Genomic DNA, 19,763 nt, shown 5'->3' on the forward strand with positions numbered 1-19,763 from the left:
CAAAAAAGTAACCGGAAACCCAAGTAATCAACCTGATTCCTAACATCTCCTACTAATACCATCTAACTATCATCCTAAGGAAACCAGTTAATCCTCTATGTAACGTAACCAGAATTAATTTCCTTTGTAATGTAATTTCCTATATAATGTAACTTCCTATGTAATGTAATTTTTTCTATGTAATGTAACCAGAAATAATTTCCTATGTAACGTATCCAGAATTAATTTTCCTATGTATTGTATTCTGAACCTCAATTCTGTAACTTGTATCAGCAATTGTTTGGTGGCTGGGTTTCATATTTCAGTACTCAAGGAGCATACCAGCTTTCACTCCTTGGCATGTCGTCTTTATGAATTCTAATATCAGATCCTATTGTCTGACTGGAATTTACTTTAATTTTATACATTTTATTTGTTTTCTTAATCCTAATTTAATTTATTCACTGAATACTTGTTGGGATGTTTATATCTTGTCTCTATCTCTGTTTTTCATCTTTTCTATCTTTACCTTTTTTTTTTTTTTTTTTTTTTTAAATAATTGTTTTTCTAAGGTACTTTAGTTAGATTGTGAGCCTTTGGGACAGTTAGAGAACTTCCAAGTACCTATCTTTATTTATTTTTATTTTATTGTAAACCACTTTGAACCTCACGGTATAGCGGTATATAAGAAATTTAATTTAATTTAATTTAAAAATCATCTGATAAGATTTCATAACAGGAATCCTAGGTCATGATGCGTTTTCTTATAGCTGAGGAATTGTTACCTAGGCAAGATCAACACAGATTCTGCTATAAATCTATGAATAAGAACAAAGAGAGGAAAAATCATCTGATAAGATTTCATAACAGGAATCCTGGTCATGATGCGTTTTGTGAGGGAAATGAAAGCCCTGACCAGGCCGGGTTTTATGTGTCTGCAGAGCAGATTCCCTGAGAAAAATCCTCTTTCCTTCCTTGTCCATTTTTCCTGGCTTTACAGACAACCTCCTGTTTCCCACGAGAGAAGCTGCACCGTCGGGCGGGAGCGAGCCCAGCCCTCGGGGCGTTATATGGGGGTCGCAGAGCCCCGCAACCCCACCCCACACACACACCCCTTACGTTCAGCAGCTGCTTCTCTTCCACAAGTTTCCTCTTGCGAGCGATCTCGGCCTTCAGGATCTCCATTTCCTCTCCAACCAGCAGCCACTTCCGGGTTCCGGCTAACCGCGACCGGAAGCGGATAGAATCCACCGTCTCCATAGCGACCTCGCCCGGAAACCACGGGAAGTGCTGGGCGGGGTCTGGGGGAGCTCCCATGCCGCTCGTTCTCGTCAGTGGGGGGGGGGAACTATTTTGGCTCTCTGCAAAAGAAATATAGGCGCTCTGGCTGCGGCCAGTTAAAATTTGTAGAGAATGGAACGAGGTCTCTCTCCCTCCCTTCTACTACTACTACTATTTCTCATTTCTATGCAAGCTCTGGCCTCATCTGCACAAGTGGGATTGCCTCCATTCTGCCTCTAGCTCCGCCCCAGCCCCTCCCCCACATGAACCTGCCTGAGCTCAGGACTGCCTCTACACATGAGCGTAGGGTTACTTTTTTATTTATCATTTATGTATACATCAACAAATATTGAATATATGAAAAACAGAGTCTTGCCACACAAAGAAAAAATAAAATCTACAATTCGTAGCATCATAAAGAATTAAACAAGACATAAACTCTTAAAAGACCTCATTTTGGAGGGGACAATTCAAAATATCAGGAGTGATATAACTACTTTATAAGAGAAAAAGAAATGTATGTATAATAGTAGGTTCCAGGTTTTATTCAAAATTTGATACACTTATTAAAAAATTTCTAAGCAGTATACAATATTAAAAGTAGGAGAACATACATTAAAAAATCGCACATAGACAAGTCAGACTTGACTAACCCATAAACATGAGGTAAAATGGGGGAGAACTACAAAATGTATAGGACAGAAAACAATTATGGTCTGAACAAAAGGAAGGGATAAGGAGAAAATATTAGGTAAGGGAATGCATCTAATAATACTCAGTATTCAATCCATTAAATATCAATGGCGTCCCGGAAGAGAAAGCTCTTCAGGAAACGTTTAAATCTGTCTAATCTAGTTTCCTCCCTGAGATAAATAGGTAATATATTCCAAAGTTAGGGGGGGGGGGGCTGTAACTGAGAAAATATTGGTTTGTCTTTTATTGATGACCTTCAGGGATGGGATAGATAGCAGATGTTGCTGATGTGTAAGGGATGAGTAACTTATCAAGAAATGCTGGTACCGTGTTTCCCTGAAAATAAGACAGTATCATATTAATTCTGGGTCCAAAAAACACACTAGGGCTTATTTGGGGGGATGTCTTATTTTTCATGTACAATGGTCATCTCTCCCTTCCTCTCCTCCACCCCAATTCTTCCTCTTTCCTTTCTCTCCCCCACATGTGCAGCATCTTTCCTCCCCTCTCACCCATCCCCTTGTGCCTTCCCTCTGCAGCATCTTTCTATTCCTCCCTCCCATTCCCCCATGCAGCAGAACCATTGAGCAGCATCATTCTATCTCTCCCTCCCATCCCCCCCACGCAGTAGAACCCAACCAGCCTCCCGCCGTGAGACTGACAAACCTCCATCCAAACAGCAGCATCAGCTGCACTCTAAACAGGCTGCTTCACAGCCTTCCCCCGCTAGGGCCTTCCCTGTGCCGCATTGCTGATGCGACAGGAAGGACCCAGCGGGAGAAGACCCGGTGGGAGGGTCGGCAGGGTTCAGATGGGAGAGATGGAAAGATGCTGTGCAGGGGGATGGTTGGGAGGGCCAGCGGGGTTCAACTGCACGGCAGGGTGGGGGGAGTGCTGCTGCCAATGAATACAGGGATGGAATTGGGGACATTCGGGAGGGGCTTTGGGGATTGATCTAATTAGGGATTATTTTCGGGATAGGGATTATTTTCTGGGAAACACAATAGATTTGAAGATTCCTAAATTACTAGAACCTAGAAAAAGAAAGGCGCCCATCCACATTTCTAGTGTTTTGCTATTACACATCTTGCTGAATCAATAAGTTATCCCAGGACAAGCAGGCAGGTATTCTCACTAGTGGGTGATGTCATCCGACAGAGCCCCGATACGGACATCTTGCAAGCATGTCTTGCTTGAAGAAACTCAGAAGTTTCGAGATACCCGCACCGCGCATGCTCCAGTGCCTTCCCGCCCGATGGTCCGGGCGTGTCTCCTCAGTTCATTTTCTTCCACAGAGCTGAGAAGTCTATCTTCAATTTCACGCCCATTGAATCTCGTTTTTTGCCTTCTGTTTTGCCGCGGGTTGAGTTCTTTTGACTCTCCTGTGCATTTGTTTCTTTCTTTGTTTTCATTTAAAAAAAAAAAAAAAAATTTTTTTCTTCTGACACCGGGTCGGCCGCGTGGCTGAGGCCCCGCGCTTTCGACCTTGCGGCGGAACTTTTCCGGCCTATGTCCCGGCCAATTACCAGTTTTAAAAAGTGTAGCAAGTGCCAACGCGCGATTTCGCTCACGGAACCTCATCGACACTGCTTACAGTGTCTGGGACCGGATCACTTTCCGAAATCGTGCCGGCCTTGCTCCACTTTGACGGTGAGAGCGTTTAAGCGCCGCTGTCTGCTGTGGGAGTCCATGTTCAAGATGGAAGCTTCGTTGGATCCTTCAGCTTCGACATCGACATCGACTGGTGCTTCGACTCCATCGGAGAAAGCCCACTGCCTCCCCGGCTGCTTCGGGCCTCCTGAAACCGGCATCGTTCACGCCGGTTTCGGCCTCGACTTCGGCGCCGGTGCCTTCCTCCGTCTCCTCGGAGCAGGTATCGACCCCTACAGTTCCACCGGTGGTGCTTAAAGTGCCGAAGGCTGGCAAGCAGAAGCATGCGACACCGAAAGAGCGCGGAGACCGTGCGGAAGGGCCCCCTTTTGGTGCGGATCCCTCCATATCGACTTCGTTGAAGTCCCTTCTGGAGGCTCAGTTTGTGGAACTCATGCACACCATGGGACCCCGGCTGATTGCCTCGATCCAGGGTGACCTCCCGGTTCCGGTTCCGAGGGGCAGACCGCCCCCTCCTCCTCCACCGCGCCGCACGACCTCGTTGCTCGGCGAGGAGCGGCGTGCGGTGTCCGGGTCCGCGAGGAGGTCCTCGGTTAGTGCTATGCCTCCTTTGGAACCGATTCCATCGAGAAAGGCCTCCCTTAGTGATATGCCCCCCTTGGAGCCTATCCCCTCGAGGAAAGCCTCGTTTAGCGATTTGCCTCCATTGGAACCTGTTACCCCGCCCCATGACTCAGTGTGGCGTCCACCTTCGAGGCCTCCCAGTCCTGGGCATAGCAGGAAGCTGGACGAGTTCTTCCGAACCCCCTATCAAGCTTGGGCGGCGTCGGGGGAGGCTTCGACTCTTCCGCCTCTGCGATCGACGGCATCGAGTCCGATCTGCTCCTTGGAGGTGTCTGACCAGGTTTCTCACAGACGAGCTCGATCCCCTTCCAGGCATCGAGAAGGCCATCGATCCAGACACTCTTCGAGGCATTCCTCTCGACACTCGACTGTCTCACCTCAGAAGAAATTGCCTCGGATGGGGTATGCTGCTTCGGCTGGGTCTCCGCCTTCGGGTCCGGAGTTCGAGGACCCCGAGGTTTTCTACTCGCCCTGTTGCTCACAAGCCTCTGTGGAGCCCGAAGCCTCGTCTTCTTCCAGTCCTTCTCGTAAACCGGCGACAGCGGACCAACTGTCTTTTTCCTCATTCCTCAGGCAGATGGCGGATGACATGGACATTACCCTCGATGCTGGGTCTCGATACTCCAAGGAGTACCTCGATACCATGCACTTGCCTCGTCCTCCGGCCGAGTCCTTGCGCCTTCCTCTGCACAAGCTCCTCGACCAGACTTTCATGAGGTGCTTCGAGTCTCCTTACTCTATCCCTGCGGTCCCTGGAAAATTGGATGCTCGGTACCGCACGGTGCATCATAAGGGCTTCGAGGGTCCTCAGCTTTCTCACCAGTCCCTCCTGGTCGAATCCTCGCTCAAGCGGTCTCATCCTGGCCAGGTCTATGCTTCAGTGCCTCCGGGCCGCGAGGGCAGAACCATGGATAAGTTTGGTCGACGCATCTATCAGAATTCTATGATGACGTCCCGAGTCCTGAATTACAATTTCCACTTTGCAGCCTACTTGGAATTTTTTCTGCCTGTGCTTCGGAAATTCACACCATACATCGAAACCCAGGCTCAGTTTGAGTTTGAGGAAGTGGTTGCTTCGCTGTCCCAACTTCGACTTCAGTTGATGCAATCTGCCTATGATGCGTTCGAGCTCTCTGCCCGAGCAGCGGCCTGCTCGGTAGCGATGTGTCGGTTGGTCTGGTTGCGGACCATTGACATGGACCCCAATCTTCAGGACCGCCTGGCGAACGTCCCGTGTGCTGGGGCGGATCTTTTTGACGAATCCATCGAGACTGTCACAAAGAAATTGTCTGATCATGAAAAGTCCTTCCAGTCTATTCTTAGGCCAAAGCCTAAGCCTCAACAGTCTCGACCCTCTCGTCCACCGTTGATTTATCAGCGGCGTTATCAACCGAGGCAAACTCCACCTGCGAGGCAACCGGCGAAGCGACAGCCTCCTCAGAAGGGTCAGCCTAAGTCTCAGTCGCCTGCTGTCCCTAAGGCCACTCAGCCTTTTTGACTGTTTCGTCGAGGGCATAACCAACCTCATTCTGCCTCCCCCTGTTTTTCCCATCGGAGGGCGCCTCCATCATTTTTATCATCGCTGGGAGGCCATAACATCCGACCTTTGGGTCCTTACTATCGTCAGGGAAGGATACTCTCTCCATTTCCATCGGGTCCCTCCGGACCACCCTCCAAGAGAGTATCCTTCCAACTTGACTCAGACCGCCCTTCTTCTTCAGGAAGCTCAGGCTTTGCTCCGGCTTCGTGCCGTAGAGCCGGTCCCGACGGACCAATTGAACCAGGGGTTTTACTCCCGGTACTTCCTTGTTCCGAAGAAGACGGGCGACCTGCGACCCATTTTGGACCTCAGGGTCCTCAACAAATTCCTAGTCAAAGAGAGGTTTCGCATGCTGACACTTGCTTCTCTCTACCCCCTCCTCGAGTAGAACGACTGGTTATGCTCTCTGGATCTCAAGGAGGCCTACACTCACATTCCCATTCATCCGGTCTCTCGCAAGTTCCTCAGATTTCGGGTGGGACATCTCCATCTACAGTATCGAGTGCTTCCATTCGGCCTGTCTTCATCCCCCAGAGTCTTCACGAAGTGTCTGGTGGTGGTGGCCGCAGCACTCAGGAACCAAGGTCTTCAGGTATTTCCCTACCTCGACGACTGGCTGATCAAGGCTCCCTCGACCTCAGGGGTCATCTCGGCGACCCTGTCCACAATTCTGTTCCTGCAGAGTTTGGGATTCGAGATCAACTTTCCCAAATCTCATCTACAACCTACCCAGTCTCTCCCCTTCATCGGGGCGGTCCTGGATACCATTCGCCTCAGAGCGTTCCTTCCTCCTCAGCGCATGGATGCTCTTCTTCATCTCTGCCAGTCTGTGTCTTCTCGCCAGTCCATCTCAGCGAGACGCATGATGGTCCTCCTGGGCCACATGGCCTCTACAGTTCATGTGACGCCGTTTGCCAGACTCCATCTCAGAATTCCTCAGTGGACCCTGGCATCTCAGTGGACTCAGGTGTCGGATCCGTTGACTCGACACATCATCGTCACTCCTGCTCTTCGGCAGTCTCTACTTTGGTGGATGACCTCTTCGAATCTATCCAGAGGTTTGCTGTTTCACTCTCTTCCCCACCGGAAGGTCCTCACAACCGATTCCTCGACCTATGCCTAGGGAGCGCATCTGGATGGGCTTCGCACTCAGGGATTCTGGACCAGTGCGGACCGGCTCCATCAAATCAATCTTCTGGAGCTCAGAGCCATCTTCAATGCTCTTCAGGCATTTCAACATCTGCTTCACGACATGGTGGTCCTGATTCGCACAGACAATCAGGTGGCCATGTATTATGTCAACAAGCAGGGGGGCACGGGATCGGCCTCCCTCTGCCAGGAAGCTCTCAGAGTCTGGGATTGGGCGGTTCGCCACAACGCCTTCCTCAAAGCTGTCTACATTCAGGGGAAGGACAATGTCTTGGCGGACAACTTGAGTTGTCTACTCCAGCCTCAAGAATGGACGCTCCATTCTACGCCCCTTCATCAGATCTTTGCTCAGTGGGGGACGCCTCAGATAGACCTCTTTGCGGCACCCCACAATTTCAAGCTGCCTCAATTTTGCTCCAGGATCTACACTCCTCATCGCCTCGAGGCAGATGCTTTCCTGCTGGATTGGGGGAATCGCTTTCTGTATGCGTTTCCTCCATTTCCTCTCATTCAAAAGACTCTGGTCAAGCTGAAGTCCGACCATGCCACCATGATTCTGATAGCCCTCGGTGGCCCAGACAACCTTGATTCTCCCTTCTACTTCAACTCAGCAGCAGGGAGCCATTTCTCCTTCCGGTGTTTCCTTCACTGCTTACTCAGCATCAGGGATCGCTACTTCATCCCAACCTGCAGTCTCTCCACCTGACAGCTTGGTTCCTCTCAACGTAACTCCTCACCAGTTTTCCCAGGCGGTGAGGGATGTCTTGGAGGCTTCCAGGAAGCCTGCTACTCGTCAATGCTACTCCCAAAAATGGACTAGATTTACTTCCTGGTGTATATCCAATTCTAAGGAGCCTCAGCGAGCCTCCCTCTCCTCTGTGTTGGACTATCTTCTACACCTGTCTCAGTCTGGTCTCAAGTCGACCTCTATTCGAGTCCACCTGAGCGCTATTGCGGCTTTCCATCAGCCTCTGTATGGGAAACCTCTCTCTGCTCATCTTGTGGTTTCCAGATTTATGAAAGGACTTTTTCATGTCAATCCTCCTCTCAAACCGCCTCCAGTGGTTTGGGATCTCAATGTTGTCCTTTCTCAGCTTATGAAACCTCCTTTTGAGCCTCCACTAAAGTTTCTCACTTGGAAAGTGGTTTTTCTGGTGGCCCTCACATCTGCTCGCAGGGTCAGTGAGCTTCAGGCCTTGGTGGCGGACCCACCTTTCACAGTATTCCATCATGACAAGGTGGTCCTCCGCACTCATCCAAAATTCCTACCTAAAGTGGTCTCTGAATTTCATCTCAACCAATCCATTGTGCTTCCAGTGTTTTTTCCAAAGCCTCATTCTTATCCTGGAAAATCAGCTCTACACACTCTGGACTGTAAACGTGCTTTGGCTTTCTACTTGGATCGCACCAAACCACACAGAGCTGCTCCTCAACTTTTCGTCTCCTTTGATCCAAACAGGTTGGGACGACCTGTATCGAAGCGCACCATCTCCAACTGGATGGCAGCTTGTATCTCTTTCTGCTATGCCCAGGCTGGATTACCCCTTCCCTGTAAGGTCACAGCCCATAAGGTCAGAGCAATGGCAGCCTCTGTAGCCTTTCTCAGATCAACACCGATTGAGGAGATTTGTAAGGCTGCCACTTGGTCCTCGGTTCATACATTCACCTCTCATTATTGTCTGGATACTTTCTCCAGAAGGGATGGACAGTTTGGCCAAACAGTGTTACAAAATTTATTCTCCTAAGTTGCCAACTCTCCCACCATCCCATTGAGGTTAGCTTGGAGGTCACCCACTAGTGAGAATACCTGCCTGCTTGTCCTGGGATAAAGCAATGTTACTTACTGTAACAGTTGTTATCCAGGGACAGCAGGCAGCTATTCTCACGTCCCACCCACCTCCCCTGGGTTGGCTTCTCTGCTAGCTACCTGAACTGAGGAGACACGCCCGGACCATCGGGCGGGAAGGCACTGGCGCATGCGCGGTGCGGGCATCTTGAAACTTCTGAGTTTCTTCTAGCAAGACATGCTTGCAAGATGTCCGTATCGGGGCTCTGTCAGATAACATCACCCACTAGTGAGAATAGCTGCCTGCTGTCCCTGGATAACAACTGTTACGGTAAGTAACATTGCTTTATTGCCATTGGATAGACAAGGAATTGAGCCATATCCTAATACTGGCATCTATTGTCATAGGAAATTTAGGGACCGTTTTACTAAAGCTTAATGCAAGCTTAGTGCATGCTAATGAACATTATTGGCATGCGTTAAGTGCTAAAAAGATCATTAAGATCATTATATACCTAGGGACTAAGCTTTTTATACGATTCTGAATGCTTGAACTGAGCCCCAGAAGTTTTTATTACATAATTCCACCAGATATGATTAAGGAGGAATTTATCAAGCAGCATTTGGGCTTAACACACCTTGAATGCATATTAAGGGACTTAGGGTCTGTTTTACAAAGCCGCACTAGCGGCTGTAGCGTGGTAACGGCCCCAAAGCCCTTAGAGATTTAAAGGGCTTTGGGGCTGTTGCCGCGTGGCTTTCTAAAACAGGCCCTTAGTGCACACTAAATTCTAAAGCCCATTTTATACCTATTGGCTTTTAGGGGGAAAATCTATAAATGGCATCTAACTCAATTGACCAAATTGCCTTAAATAGCTTCAATTATGAGATTTAACAAGTCCAAGGCATGATTCTACAAAAGGCAGGCAGATGCCTAACACCAAAGTGGGTGTTTAGGAGTGGACTTAGGCGTTTATAATGTAGGCCTTAAAAACTCTGGCCCACGTTACAGGAGTCTAAGTTTAAACTTAGGTGCCAGTGGTTGTGATTCTGTAAAAGGCGCCCAAGTGTGAGTGGCACACAATAGGTGCCCATTATTATAGGCACCTATCTTTTCAGATGTCATTTACAGAATTCCCCCTTTAACGTTTAAAGCAAATTAATTCTTTTAACACACATTAAGATGCTTTAAAGTAAACCCTAATGCTGCTTGATGAATCCCCCCTTCATATATTACAAAATATTCCTATTTAATTTATGACATGTTTTAAATAGTGGGATTCGCTGACAGAGAATGTGGCAAAAGCAGTTAGCTTAGCAGAGTTTTCAAAAGGTGTGGCTAATTTCCTAAAAATAAGACAGCAAGCCATTATAAAGATGGGGAAATCCACTTCTTATTCTTAGGATAAGCAGCATAAAATCTGTTTTACTCCTTGGGATCTTGCCAAGTACAGTACTTGTAACCTTGGAAACAGGATACTGGGCTTGGGTACCTTTGGTCTGTCCCAGTATGGCAATGCTTGCTTATGTTCTCACGTGCAAATTGGTCAGCCATGCAGTTTTGAAAGTGACGCAGTTGTTCAATCAATAATAATAAAACCCTAAGTGCGCATGTGCACTCCTACCTCCGTGATCTCTGCCTCCATGATCTGTAGCTCCGTGGCAGAGTAGGCAGAGACATGGTATTAGCGGCGCGTGCAGCGGTTTTCAGCGCATGCACGGGTGGCGGTTCTTAGCGCTTTCCTACTACACTTCCTACAGCTGAGCTAGCGGTGGTTTCTGTGCGCCGGTTGCCCGTTGCACTGTAAACAAAAAAAAAATGGTACATGGGAGAAGGGCCATGATAAAAAGATAGGCAGGGGGCAAGGAGACAGACAGACAGAAATAAAGACACACACATAGAAAGTCAGGTAGGTGGGAGAAGGGGCATGAGAAACAGACAGACAGCGGCCAAGGAGAGAGAGAGAGAGACATAAAAAAAGACAGACAGACAGATAGCAGCCAAGGAAAGAGACAGAAAGAAAGAAAGACAGACAGACAGTGGCCAAGGAAAGAGACAGAAAGAAAGAAAGACAGACACCAAGGAGAGAGACAGACAGAAAGAAAGAAAAAAAAGACAGACAGCGGCCAAGGAGAGAGACAGAAAGAAAGACAGACAGCGGCCAAGGAGAGCGAGAGAGAAAGAAAGACAGACAGACAGACAGACAGCAGCCAAGGAGAGAGACTGAAAGAAAGACAGACAAGCAGCGGCCAAGGAGAGAGAGAGAAAGAAAGAGAGACAGACAGCGGCCAAGGAGAGAAAGAGAAAGAAAGATAGATAGACAGACAGACAGCGGCCAAGGAGAGAGACAGAAAGAAAGACAGACAAGCAGCGGCCAAGGAGAGAGAGAGAAAGAAAGAGAGACAGACAGCGGCCAAGGAGAGAAAGAGAAAGAAAGATAGATAGACAGACAGACAGCGGCCAAGGAGAGAGACAGAAAGAAAGACAGACAGACAGCGGCCAAGGAGAGAGAGAGAGAGAGAAAGAAAGACAGACAGACAGCGGCCAAGGAGAGAGAGAGACAGAAAGACAGACAGATAGACAGACAGACAGCGGCCAAGGAAAGAGAGAGTGAGAGAGAGAAAGAAAGACAGACAGCGGCCAAGGAGAGAGAGAGAGAAAGAGAAAGAAAGACAGACAGCGGCCAAGGAAAGAGAGAGAGAAAGGCAGACAGACAGACAGCAGCCAAGGAGAGAGACTGAAAGACAGACAAACAGCGGCCAAGGAGAGAGAGAGAAAGAAAGACAGACAGACAGCGGCCAAGGAGAGAGAAAGAAAGATAGACAGACAGACAACGGCCAAGGAGAGAGAAAGAAAGATAGACAGACAGACAACGGCCAAGGAGAGAGACAGAAAGAAAGACAGATAGACAGCGGCCAAGGAGAGAGAGAAAGAGAGAGAGAGAGAGAGAGAGAGACAGAAAGAAAGAAAGAAAGACAGACAGCGGCCAAGGAGAGAGAGAGAGAGAGAAAGAAAGATAGACAGTGGCCAAGGAGAGAAAGACAGACAGACAGACAGTGGCCAAGGAGAGAGAGAAAGAGAGAGAGAGAGAGACAGAAAGAAAGAAAGACAGACAGCGGCCAAGGAGAGAGAGAAAGAGAGAGACAGAAAGAAAGACAGTGGCCAAGGAGAGAGAGAAAGACAGACAGCGGCCGAGGAGAGACAGAAAGAAAGACAGACAGCGGCCAAGGAGAGAGAGAAAGAGAGAGAGAGAGAAAGAAAGACAGATAGACAGACAGCGGCCAAGGAGAGAGAGAGAGAAAGACAGACAGTGGCCAAGGAGAGAGAGAGAGAGAGAGACAGAAAGAAAGACAGACAGCGGCCAAGGAGAGAGAGAAAGAGAGAGAGAGAAAGAAAGACAGACAGACAGCGGCCAAGGAGAGAGAGGGAGAGACAGAAAGAAAGACAGACAGCGGCCAAGGACAGAGAGAAAGACAGACAGACAGACAGCAGCCAAGGAGAGAGACTGAAAGAAAGACAGACAAACAGTGCTCAAGGAGAGAGAGAGAAAGAAAGACAGACAGACAGCAGCCAAGGAGAGAGAGGGAGAGACAGAAAGAAAGACAGACAGCGGCCAAGGAGAGAGAGAAAGAGAGAGAGAAAGACAGACAGACAGCGGCCAAGGACAGAGAGAAAGACAGACAGACAGACAGCAGCCAAGGAGAGAGACTGAAAGAAAGACAGACAAACAGTGCCCAAGGAGAGAGAGAGAAAGAAAGACAGATAGACAGCGGCCAAGGAGAGAGAGAGAAAGACAGACAGACAGACAGTGGCCAAGGAGAGAGAGAGAGAGAAACAGAAAGAAAGACAGACAGCGGCCAAGGAGAGAGAGAGAAAGAAAGACAGATAGACAGACAGCGGCCAAGGAGAGAGAGAGAGAGAGACAGAAAGAAAGACAGACAGCGGCCAAGGAGAGAGAGAGAAAGACAGACAGATAGACAGTGGCCGAGGAGAGAGAGAAAGAAAGACAGATAGACAGACAGCGGCCAAGGAGAGAGAGAAAGACAGACACATCTATTCTAGCAACCGTTAATGTAAGGGGCTTAAAGACTAGTACTACAGAATTGCTCTTGGGTTGTTGTATTTTTTATAACGCACTTTTTCCATGCCTTGGGGTAATAGAGCGTGTCGGCCTCGAGCCTTCTCTCTTCCTCCTCCTCAGCAGCCGCACGCGCCGCGTCCGCCGACCCCGCCCCTCCACGCAAGCCGGGAGGGTCACCTGACGCGGAAGTGCGGCGTGACGCTACGCAGCAGATGACGCTCGCTCTACTTCCCGCCCAGCGACCCGCGCGAGCTCCGCCCCGTCGCGAGCGCCGACTTCCCCCAGCAGGTGGCACCGGGCTCCCGGGCAGTGACAGGCCGCTGCCGCCCTCTGTTTCCCAATGAGCCGAAAGCCCAGGGCCGGCGGCTTCCTCCCGAGCGCGAGGAAACGGAGCCGCGCCTCGACTGCTTCTCGCTACTGCTCTGTAGCCTTCGTTCTCCCCTCTGGCCCGCAGCATGGAGTTCTCGGAAAGGAAACGGAGCCGCAAGTCGCAGAGCTTTAAACTGGTGAACGAGGGTAAGAAGGAAGGGAGGGTGGGGGCTGTCCTGTGCCAGGTGTTCGGGGGAGCGGGAGCGCGCCCCTCCCCCATTCACGGGGCCGGGGCCGCTTCATGAGCAGGAAGGCAACAGCCGAGTCTCTTCTCCCGCCCGCGCTTCCGGGGACAAAAGAGTTTGGCTTGGAAAGAAAATGTGGTTCTCAACCTTGTCCTGGGGAATCCCCCTCCCCCCCAGCCAGGTTTTCAAGCTCTCCCTAATGAATATGCATATAATGGAAGTGACAGCTATGCAAATCTCTCTCATGCATATTCATTAGGGAGAGCTTGAAAATCTGACTGGCTGGGGGTTGAGAACCACTGCCTTAGACGAACACAGATTGAAGGACTCTGAGGCAGGCAGCTCTGCAAATCGCTTTCTAATGCTTGCTTTTGATGGGGTGACAGGTCAAATGCGCGCAGGACAACAGCACGCAGACAAAAACGCGAAGACAAATCAGCGCAAAGATAAGAGTGCGCGAGACAATTGAGCGCAATGATAATTCAGCGCAAGACAATTGAGCGCAAGGATAACTCAGCGCAACGACAATTCAGCGCGCTTCAAAATGGCGCATGGCGAACAAAGGGCACGCGCACGTTCAGCACATTAACACGTGATCACGTCACCACGTTATCAGTATGGTTCCCTTGCCTCTTTGCGTTTTGAATATTAGTCACGTGAATGCATTTTCGTTACTATGGTTACGTTTCCTCTTTATATATGTGCTCCGAATAGCCCGCCCTCCTTTCGCTGCCTGACCATGTCCGTCATAGGTAAAGCTCTGGTTTTGCTAGAACTTGATCTATAACAAATATTTGTCTTGCGTGGATTTGTTTCTTTTTGCAATTCGTAATTTTTATTTTTCTATTTTATATTCTACTATAGGGGTAGGCAATTCCGGTCCTCAAGAGCCGGAGACAGGTCAGGTTTTCAGGATATCTACAATAAATATGCATGAGATAGATTTGTATCTCAAGGAGGTAGTGCATGCAAATCCATCTCGTACATATTCATTGTGGATATCCTGAAAACCTGACCTGGCTCCAGCTCTCGAGGACCGGAATTGCCTACCCTTGTTCTACTATATGCCACGGTTATCTAGGACAGTGGTCCCCAACCCTGACCTGGAGGACCACCAGGCCAATCGGGTTTTCAGGATAGCCCTAATGAATATGCATGAGAGAGATTTGCATATAATAGAAGTGAGAGGCATGCAAATCTGCTCCATGCATATTCATTAGGGCTAGCCTGAAAACCCGATTGGCCTTGTGGTCCTCCTCCAGGACAGGGTTGGGAACCACCGTTCTACTGGTTGCAATAATCCAGCTGTGGGAGAAGTATTGATTGAGTTACAACTCTTAAAACTTTGAAAACTCAAAGATCGTATGACTCTGAGTTGGCATAACTTGGGATTCAAAACGTCAGCTTGGAATCTAACAAGATTCCCAGGACCCTTAATTTGTTTTCTATTTTCAATGATTCTCCTGAAGCTAATATCAGTTGTTTTTCTGGGATTGTATCAAAATTTCCAAACCATGATATTTTGCCCTTTGATTTATTTTACTTAAAAAATAGTGTCCAAGTGCCTACTAAAGAGAAAGAGAATGTTATATTTTAATCTTAGAAGTGTCTTTACTTTCTTGAAGTTTTTCATTAGTGTTATTTTATTTTCCCAGAAATTAAAAAAAAATGTGGCTGCCTCTTCCTGATGTTTGTTGCTGTATAGACTTGTATAATATAAACAGTTTTAAAGTATTCTCATATATGTGTGATTGAATGTATCTCTATACACACATTGTTATGTCACATTTACTATAAAAGATACAAGGTAAAAGTAATATTATATGCTAGGTCAGAAAAAGTCTCATGAAAATATTTAGGCAAAATAAGAGGAACAAATAAGTGTTTGTGAGCCCTGCCCTTTCCTCAGTTACTACCATTTGGAGTTTATTGGACTGAGATCTTGTCAGAATAATCCATAAAATATGAGGGAAGGCAATAAGGAAGTCCCTGAGGACTAAGTCCATTTTTTAAACTGATTTTCTTATGCAATCTCCAGTTATGCTTCAATAAATCATTCTTATTTATTTTTTAAACTGTTATTAGACAACCAACCTGAAACTTGTACGGTAATAAGGGAATCAGATAATAAATATAAGAAAAGGAAAATATCTTTATAATCAAACTATGCTGAATAAACCCACTTGATGGCTAATAGATTTGTTAGGAATTATCAGGAAAGAAATGGAAAACAAAGATGAAAATGTTATAATGCCCTTGTATCACTCTATTGAACAGCCACACCTTGAATACTGTGTACAGTTCTGGTCACTGTATCTCAAAAAAGATATAGCGGAATTAGAAAAGATACAGAGAAGAGTGATAAAAATGATAAATGGGATGGGACGACTTCCCTATGAGAAAAGGCTAAAGTGGCTAGGTCCCTTCAGCTTGGAGAAGAGATAGCTCAGGGGTGATATGATAGAAGTCTATAAAATAATGAGTGAAGTGGAAAGGGTAGATGTGAATCACTTATTCACGCTTTCCAAAAATACTAGGGGCTCCTTTTACTAAGCTGCAATAGCGTTTTTAGCGCGCGCTACGCGGCTAGAACTAACGCCATCTCAGTTCTGGCATTAGCATCTAGCGTGTGCTAAAACCGCTATCACAGCTTAGTAAAAAGAGCCCCAGGATTAGCGGGCATGTAATGAAGCTACTAAGTAGTAGATTTAAAACAAACTAGAGAAAAATTGCTTCACACAGATTGTAATTATGGTTCAAACATTTTTTATTGATGCAAACAACAGAATGAGCAAAACAGTGGCATGGTAGGGTTCTCATCAACAAACAATGAGGCATCTTCCTCAACACTAAAAAACAGGCATCAACATTTTAGGATGAGCATGAACAGACCCCCCCGCCACGGGCAAGCAAGGCCATAGTCAGTGGCATGGTGCCTCGAGGCCCCACTCTTATGAGCCCTGAAGAAAGCCATCCCACCTCCCTCCCCCCACTCGTCCCTAGAGACTGTAACTGTTACTGAGTATCAAAACCCAATGGAACCCCCCCTTACCCCCCAAAAAAAACCCCATCCCCCGGTACTCTACACCCCGTTCCACTGTGTTTCTCTCGCCCCATCATCAGCTTAGTGCCCGTATTAGGACACCCACCTTAATATCTCACTACGTCCCTTTGGATGCAAGGAATGCAGATATGGTTCCCATATATTCAGGAACACTAGCTTCCGCCCCCTCTGCATCCTTCACCTCCCAGGTAGCCAACTGATGCAACTGGTTCCTCCAATGCCAAAATGACGGAGGGTCCTGGACCGTCCAGTATTGGAGAATACATTTTCTGACCAGCAGGCTCGTCTTCCTGCAGAGAACCCGGTTTCCCCTAGGTAAATGGCCATAAGCCTCCAGAAAATCCAAAACTAAGAGGGCCGGGGTACTCCTTAGGGCTCTACCAATCAACCCGGACATGTAAGAGACTATACGCCTCCAGAAGCGCTGGATTATGGGGCAGGACCAAAAGGCATGCCCCAATGTGTGTCCCCCCTCCCCGTCCTGCACTTAAGACATATTGGGGTTGGGAGACCTCCACTTTAATATAACTGTGTACGAATATAGAAAGCTCATAAGGTCACCCTGTAATACGTTTCCCGCAACCAAGCACATGGGGTCACCCAGGCGTCGCCTTCAGAGTTCGGGCAACATCCCATTGTCCCAAATTGATTTGCAATTCCATCTCCCATTTACCCCCTACAAATTGATAGTCCTTAGCTGGCTGTAAGTCTTGCAAATTAGCATGTAGGCTGGACACTGAGAGGGAAGATCCCTCCTCCCGGGAGAAAAACTCCCGCAGCCTGTCCCCCAAATGTTTGCCCAATTGTGCTCTGTCGAGGGATCCCACATGATGCTCTACTTGATGACAAGCAAACTGCGCTCCCCATGTATCTCCCACCACAGCCTGAAAGTCTACACGGGCTAACATCTCCCCGTCGGCCCCCAAGAGGTGTTCAAACTGGGAAACACCTCTCTCTCCCCAGGACAGATACTCCCATGACTCCCTACCTGGAGGAAATGCCGGATTACTCCATAAGGGCAAGAGATCTGTAACCGTCAGATCCCCCCCCCCCAATAGATTGCAAGAGCCAACGCCAGGCAGCTTGCAATGAACAAAATAACACACTCGTTCTGATACGTGCTGGCAGCTCCTTCCGGGGACTATGAAGCAAAGCGAACACATCTAAGGGAGCAAAGAACTGCTAATCAAATTCACCCAATCCCCCAAATGGCGAAGCAAACTCAGATTGTAATTAAACTCTGGAAGTTATTGCTAGAGAATATGGTGAAATCAGTTAGCTTAGCAGGGTTTAAAAAAGGTTTGGATAATTTCCTAAAAGAGAAGTCCGTAGGCCATTATTGAGATGGCTTGGGTAAATCCACTGCTTATTGCTAGGATAAGCAGCATAAAATTTGTTTTACTACTTGGGATCTAGCTTAGGTACTTGAGTTGGCCGCTGTTGGGAACAGGATTCTTGGCTTGATGGACCTTCGATCTGTCTCAGTTTGGCAATTCTTATGTTCTTATAGATTGATAAAGACTGATGCTTACAACCTGTAATCCCAGCCTTTGTTGATACAGTATAATCCCGTTATACCAGACTCGCTTATACCGGACTCGCTTATACCAGACTCGCTTATACCGGACTCGCTTATACCGGACTCGCTTATACCGGACTCGCTTATACCGGACTCGCTTATACCGGACTCGCTTAAACCGGACTCGCTTATAACGGACTCGCTTATAACGGACTCATATAAAGCGGACGAGGTCCACTGGTCCTGGCCGAGCACCATTATAAACATACAGAAAATCATCGGATATAGCGGACTCGCATGTAACGGACTTTCGGATATACCAGACAACTATTTTTGTCCCCATAGCCGCTTTTAGCTTTAGTTTTATTCGGCTATAACGGACATGCAGGCTCTGCCTACAAGGCACGTGACATGCTGGTGATATAGTATCAAAATGACAGTATTTTTCTTTCCAGTACAGTGTTCTGGTTTTGCAATCATTTCGTGCCATACCAATGTTTTGCTGAGTTTTGTTCTTGATATTGCTCATATTTTTGTGCAGTGACTGTTGTTCATCGATTTTTGTTGTTTCAAGTTGCCCTAAATAAAGTTTTAAAAAAATGCAACTCTGGATATAACGGACTTTGGATATAACGGACTGTTTTTCCAGGTCCCTTGAAGTCCATTATAATGGGATTATACTGTATTTTAAATTGCTTAGATTACTTAGGGGTTCTTTTACTAACCGCTGTTGTGCACTTACTGTGGCTTAAGATGACTTACTACAGGATGGACTCGGGCATCTTGCAATAATTTTCCAAATCTGTGCATGCTAACTGCACTAAAACATATTTTTTAATTTTTCTTTTAGGAGGTGGATGTTCTTGCACCAATCCAGATTGTGCAGCTACATTACCCTGTATTAACTGTTTAGCACAGGATTAGTGCATGCGCCTTTAATGCCCATAAAATAAGTGTTGGTAAGTGGTGACGTGCAAATTTTTTAAAATGTCCATGCGCTAATGGCATTGTTGGCACATGGCCATTCAATTTTTAACGCTGGGGTAAAAATGACCTTAGCATACAGGAAAAACCTATGTAAGGGTGCGCTAAACCCACTTTTTTTTTTTTTTTTTTTTTACTTCAGCTTGGTAAAAGGACCTCTTAGAGACGGAAGCATGTGCTTTAGATCAAAGATTACAGCCTGAGGACTTCTGATGCAGGAGGAAGACAAGTAAACTTAACCTAGAAAGAGTACATTTGGAAGAAAGTTTACCTCGATGGACTGATAGCTTTATTTTAATTCATATTGTTAGTTGAAGTGCTATAAGAAATCATAGAACTAAGTCAGGACCAAAAGCTCAAATTCTTCTTGATATCAGGCGGCATCTTTCAGATGATGGGTTGTATAAATAGAGGTTTCGTCAGCTGGAAGCCTGAAGTCATTATGCCATTGTACAGAACCTTGGTGAGACCTCATCTGGAATACTGTGTGCAATTCTGGAGGCCGCACTACCGTAAAGATGTGCTCAGAGTCGAGTCGGTTCAGCGGATGGCCACCAGGATGATCCTCGGGGTCAAGGGTCTCTCGTACGAAGAGAGACTGGACAAATTGCAGCTCTACACTCTCGAGGAACGTAGGGAGAGGGGAGACATTATCGAGACATTCAGATACATCACAGGACGTATCGAGGTGGAAGATGATATTTTCTTTCTCAAAGGACCCTCGGCCACAAGAGGGCATCCGCTCAAACTCAGGGGCGGGAAATTTCATGGAGACACCAGGAGGTATTTCTTCACGGAAAGAGTGGCTGATCATTGGAACAGGTTTCCGGTGCAGGTGATCGAGGCCAACAGCGTGCCAGACTTTAAGAATAAATGGGATACCAGTGTTCTCCCCAG

The 19,763-nt window shown here is 47.4% G+C and overlaps 2 protein-coding genes across 9 annotated transcripts in view; one reads left to right on the forward strand and one right to left on the reverse strand.

The window, feature by feature from the left end:
- PRPF18 (pre-mRNA processing factor 18) overlaps positions 1-12,925 on the reverse strand; it is a 56,001-nt gene extending 43,076 nt beyond the window's left edge. The window contains exons 1-2 of one of the 2 annotated variants that reach the window (XM_033957859.1): positions 12,802-12,925; positions 10,289-10,465 (exon numbers count right to left, since the gene is read on the reverse strand). In XM_033957859.1, the coding sequence (XP_033813750.1) occupies positions 10,289-10,309 (21 nt within the window). In that variant the 5' untranslated portion in view covers positions 10,310-10,465; positions 12,802-12,925. Of the gene's footprint in view, positions 1-1,098; positions 1,427-10,288; positions 10,466-12,801 lie in introns of those variants that run through there. The other variant, XM_033957858.1, reaches the window with a different exon arrangement.
- Positions 12,926-13,001: 76 nt separating this feature from the next.
- The window catches only part of BEND7 (BEN domain containing 7), a 103,643-nt gene continuing 96,881 nt past the window's right edge, over positions 13,002-19,763 (forward strand). For 2 of the 7 annotated variants that reach the window (XM_033957854.1, XM_033957853.1), the window contains exon 1: positions 13,004-13,261. In XM_033957854.1, coding sequence (XP_033813745.1) covers positions 13,201-13,261 — 61 coding nt within the window. In that variant the 5' untranslated portion in view covers positions 13,004-13,200. Of the gene's footprint in view, positions 13,262-18,732; positions 18,842-19,763 lie in introns of all 7 variants that reach the window. The other 5 variants (XM_033957857.1, XR_004540593.1, XM_033957851.1 and 2 more) reach the window with 5 other exon arrangements.

The sequence above is a fragment of the Geotrypetes seraphini genome, chromosome 9 (assembly GCF_902459505.1).
Source record: "Geotrypetes seraphini chromosome 9, aGeoSer1.1, whole genome shotgun sequence".
Classification (NCBI taxonomy): Eukaryota; Metazoa; Chordata; class Amphibia; order Gymnophiona; family Dermophiidae; genus Geotrypetes; species Geotrypetes seraphini.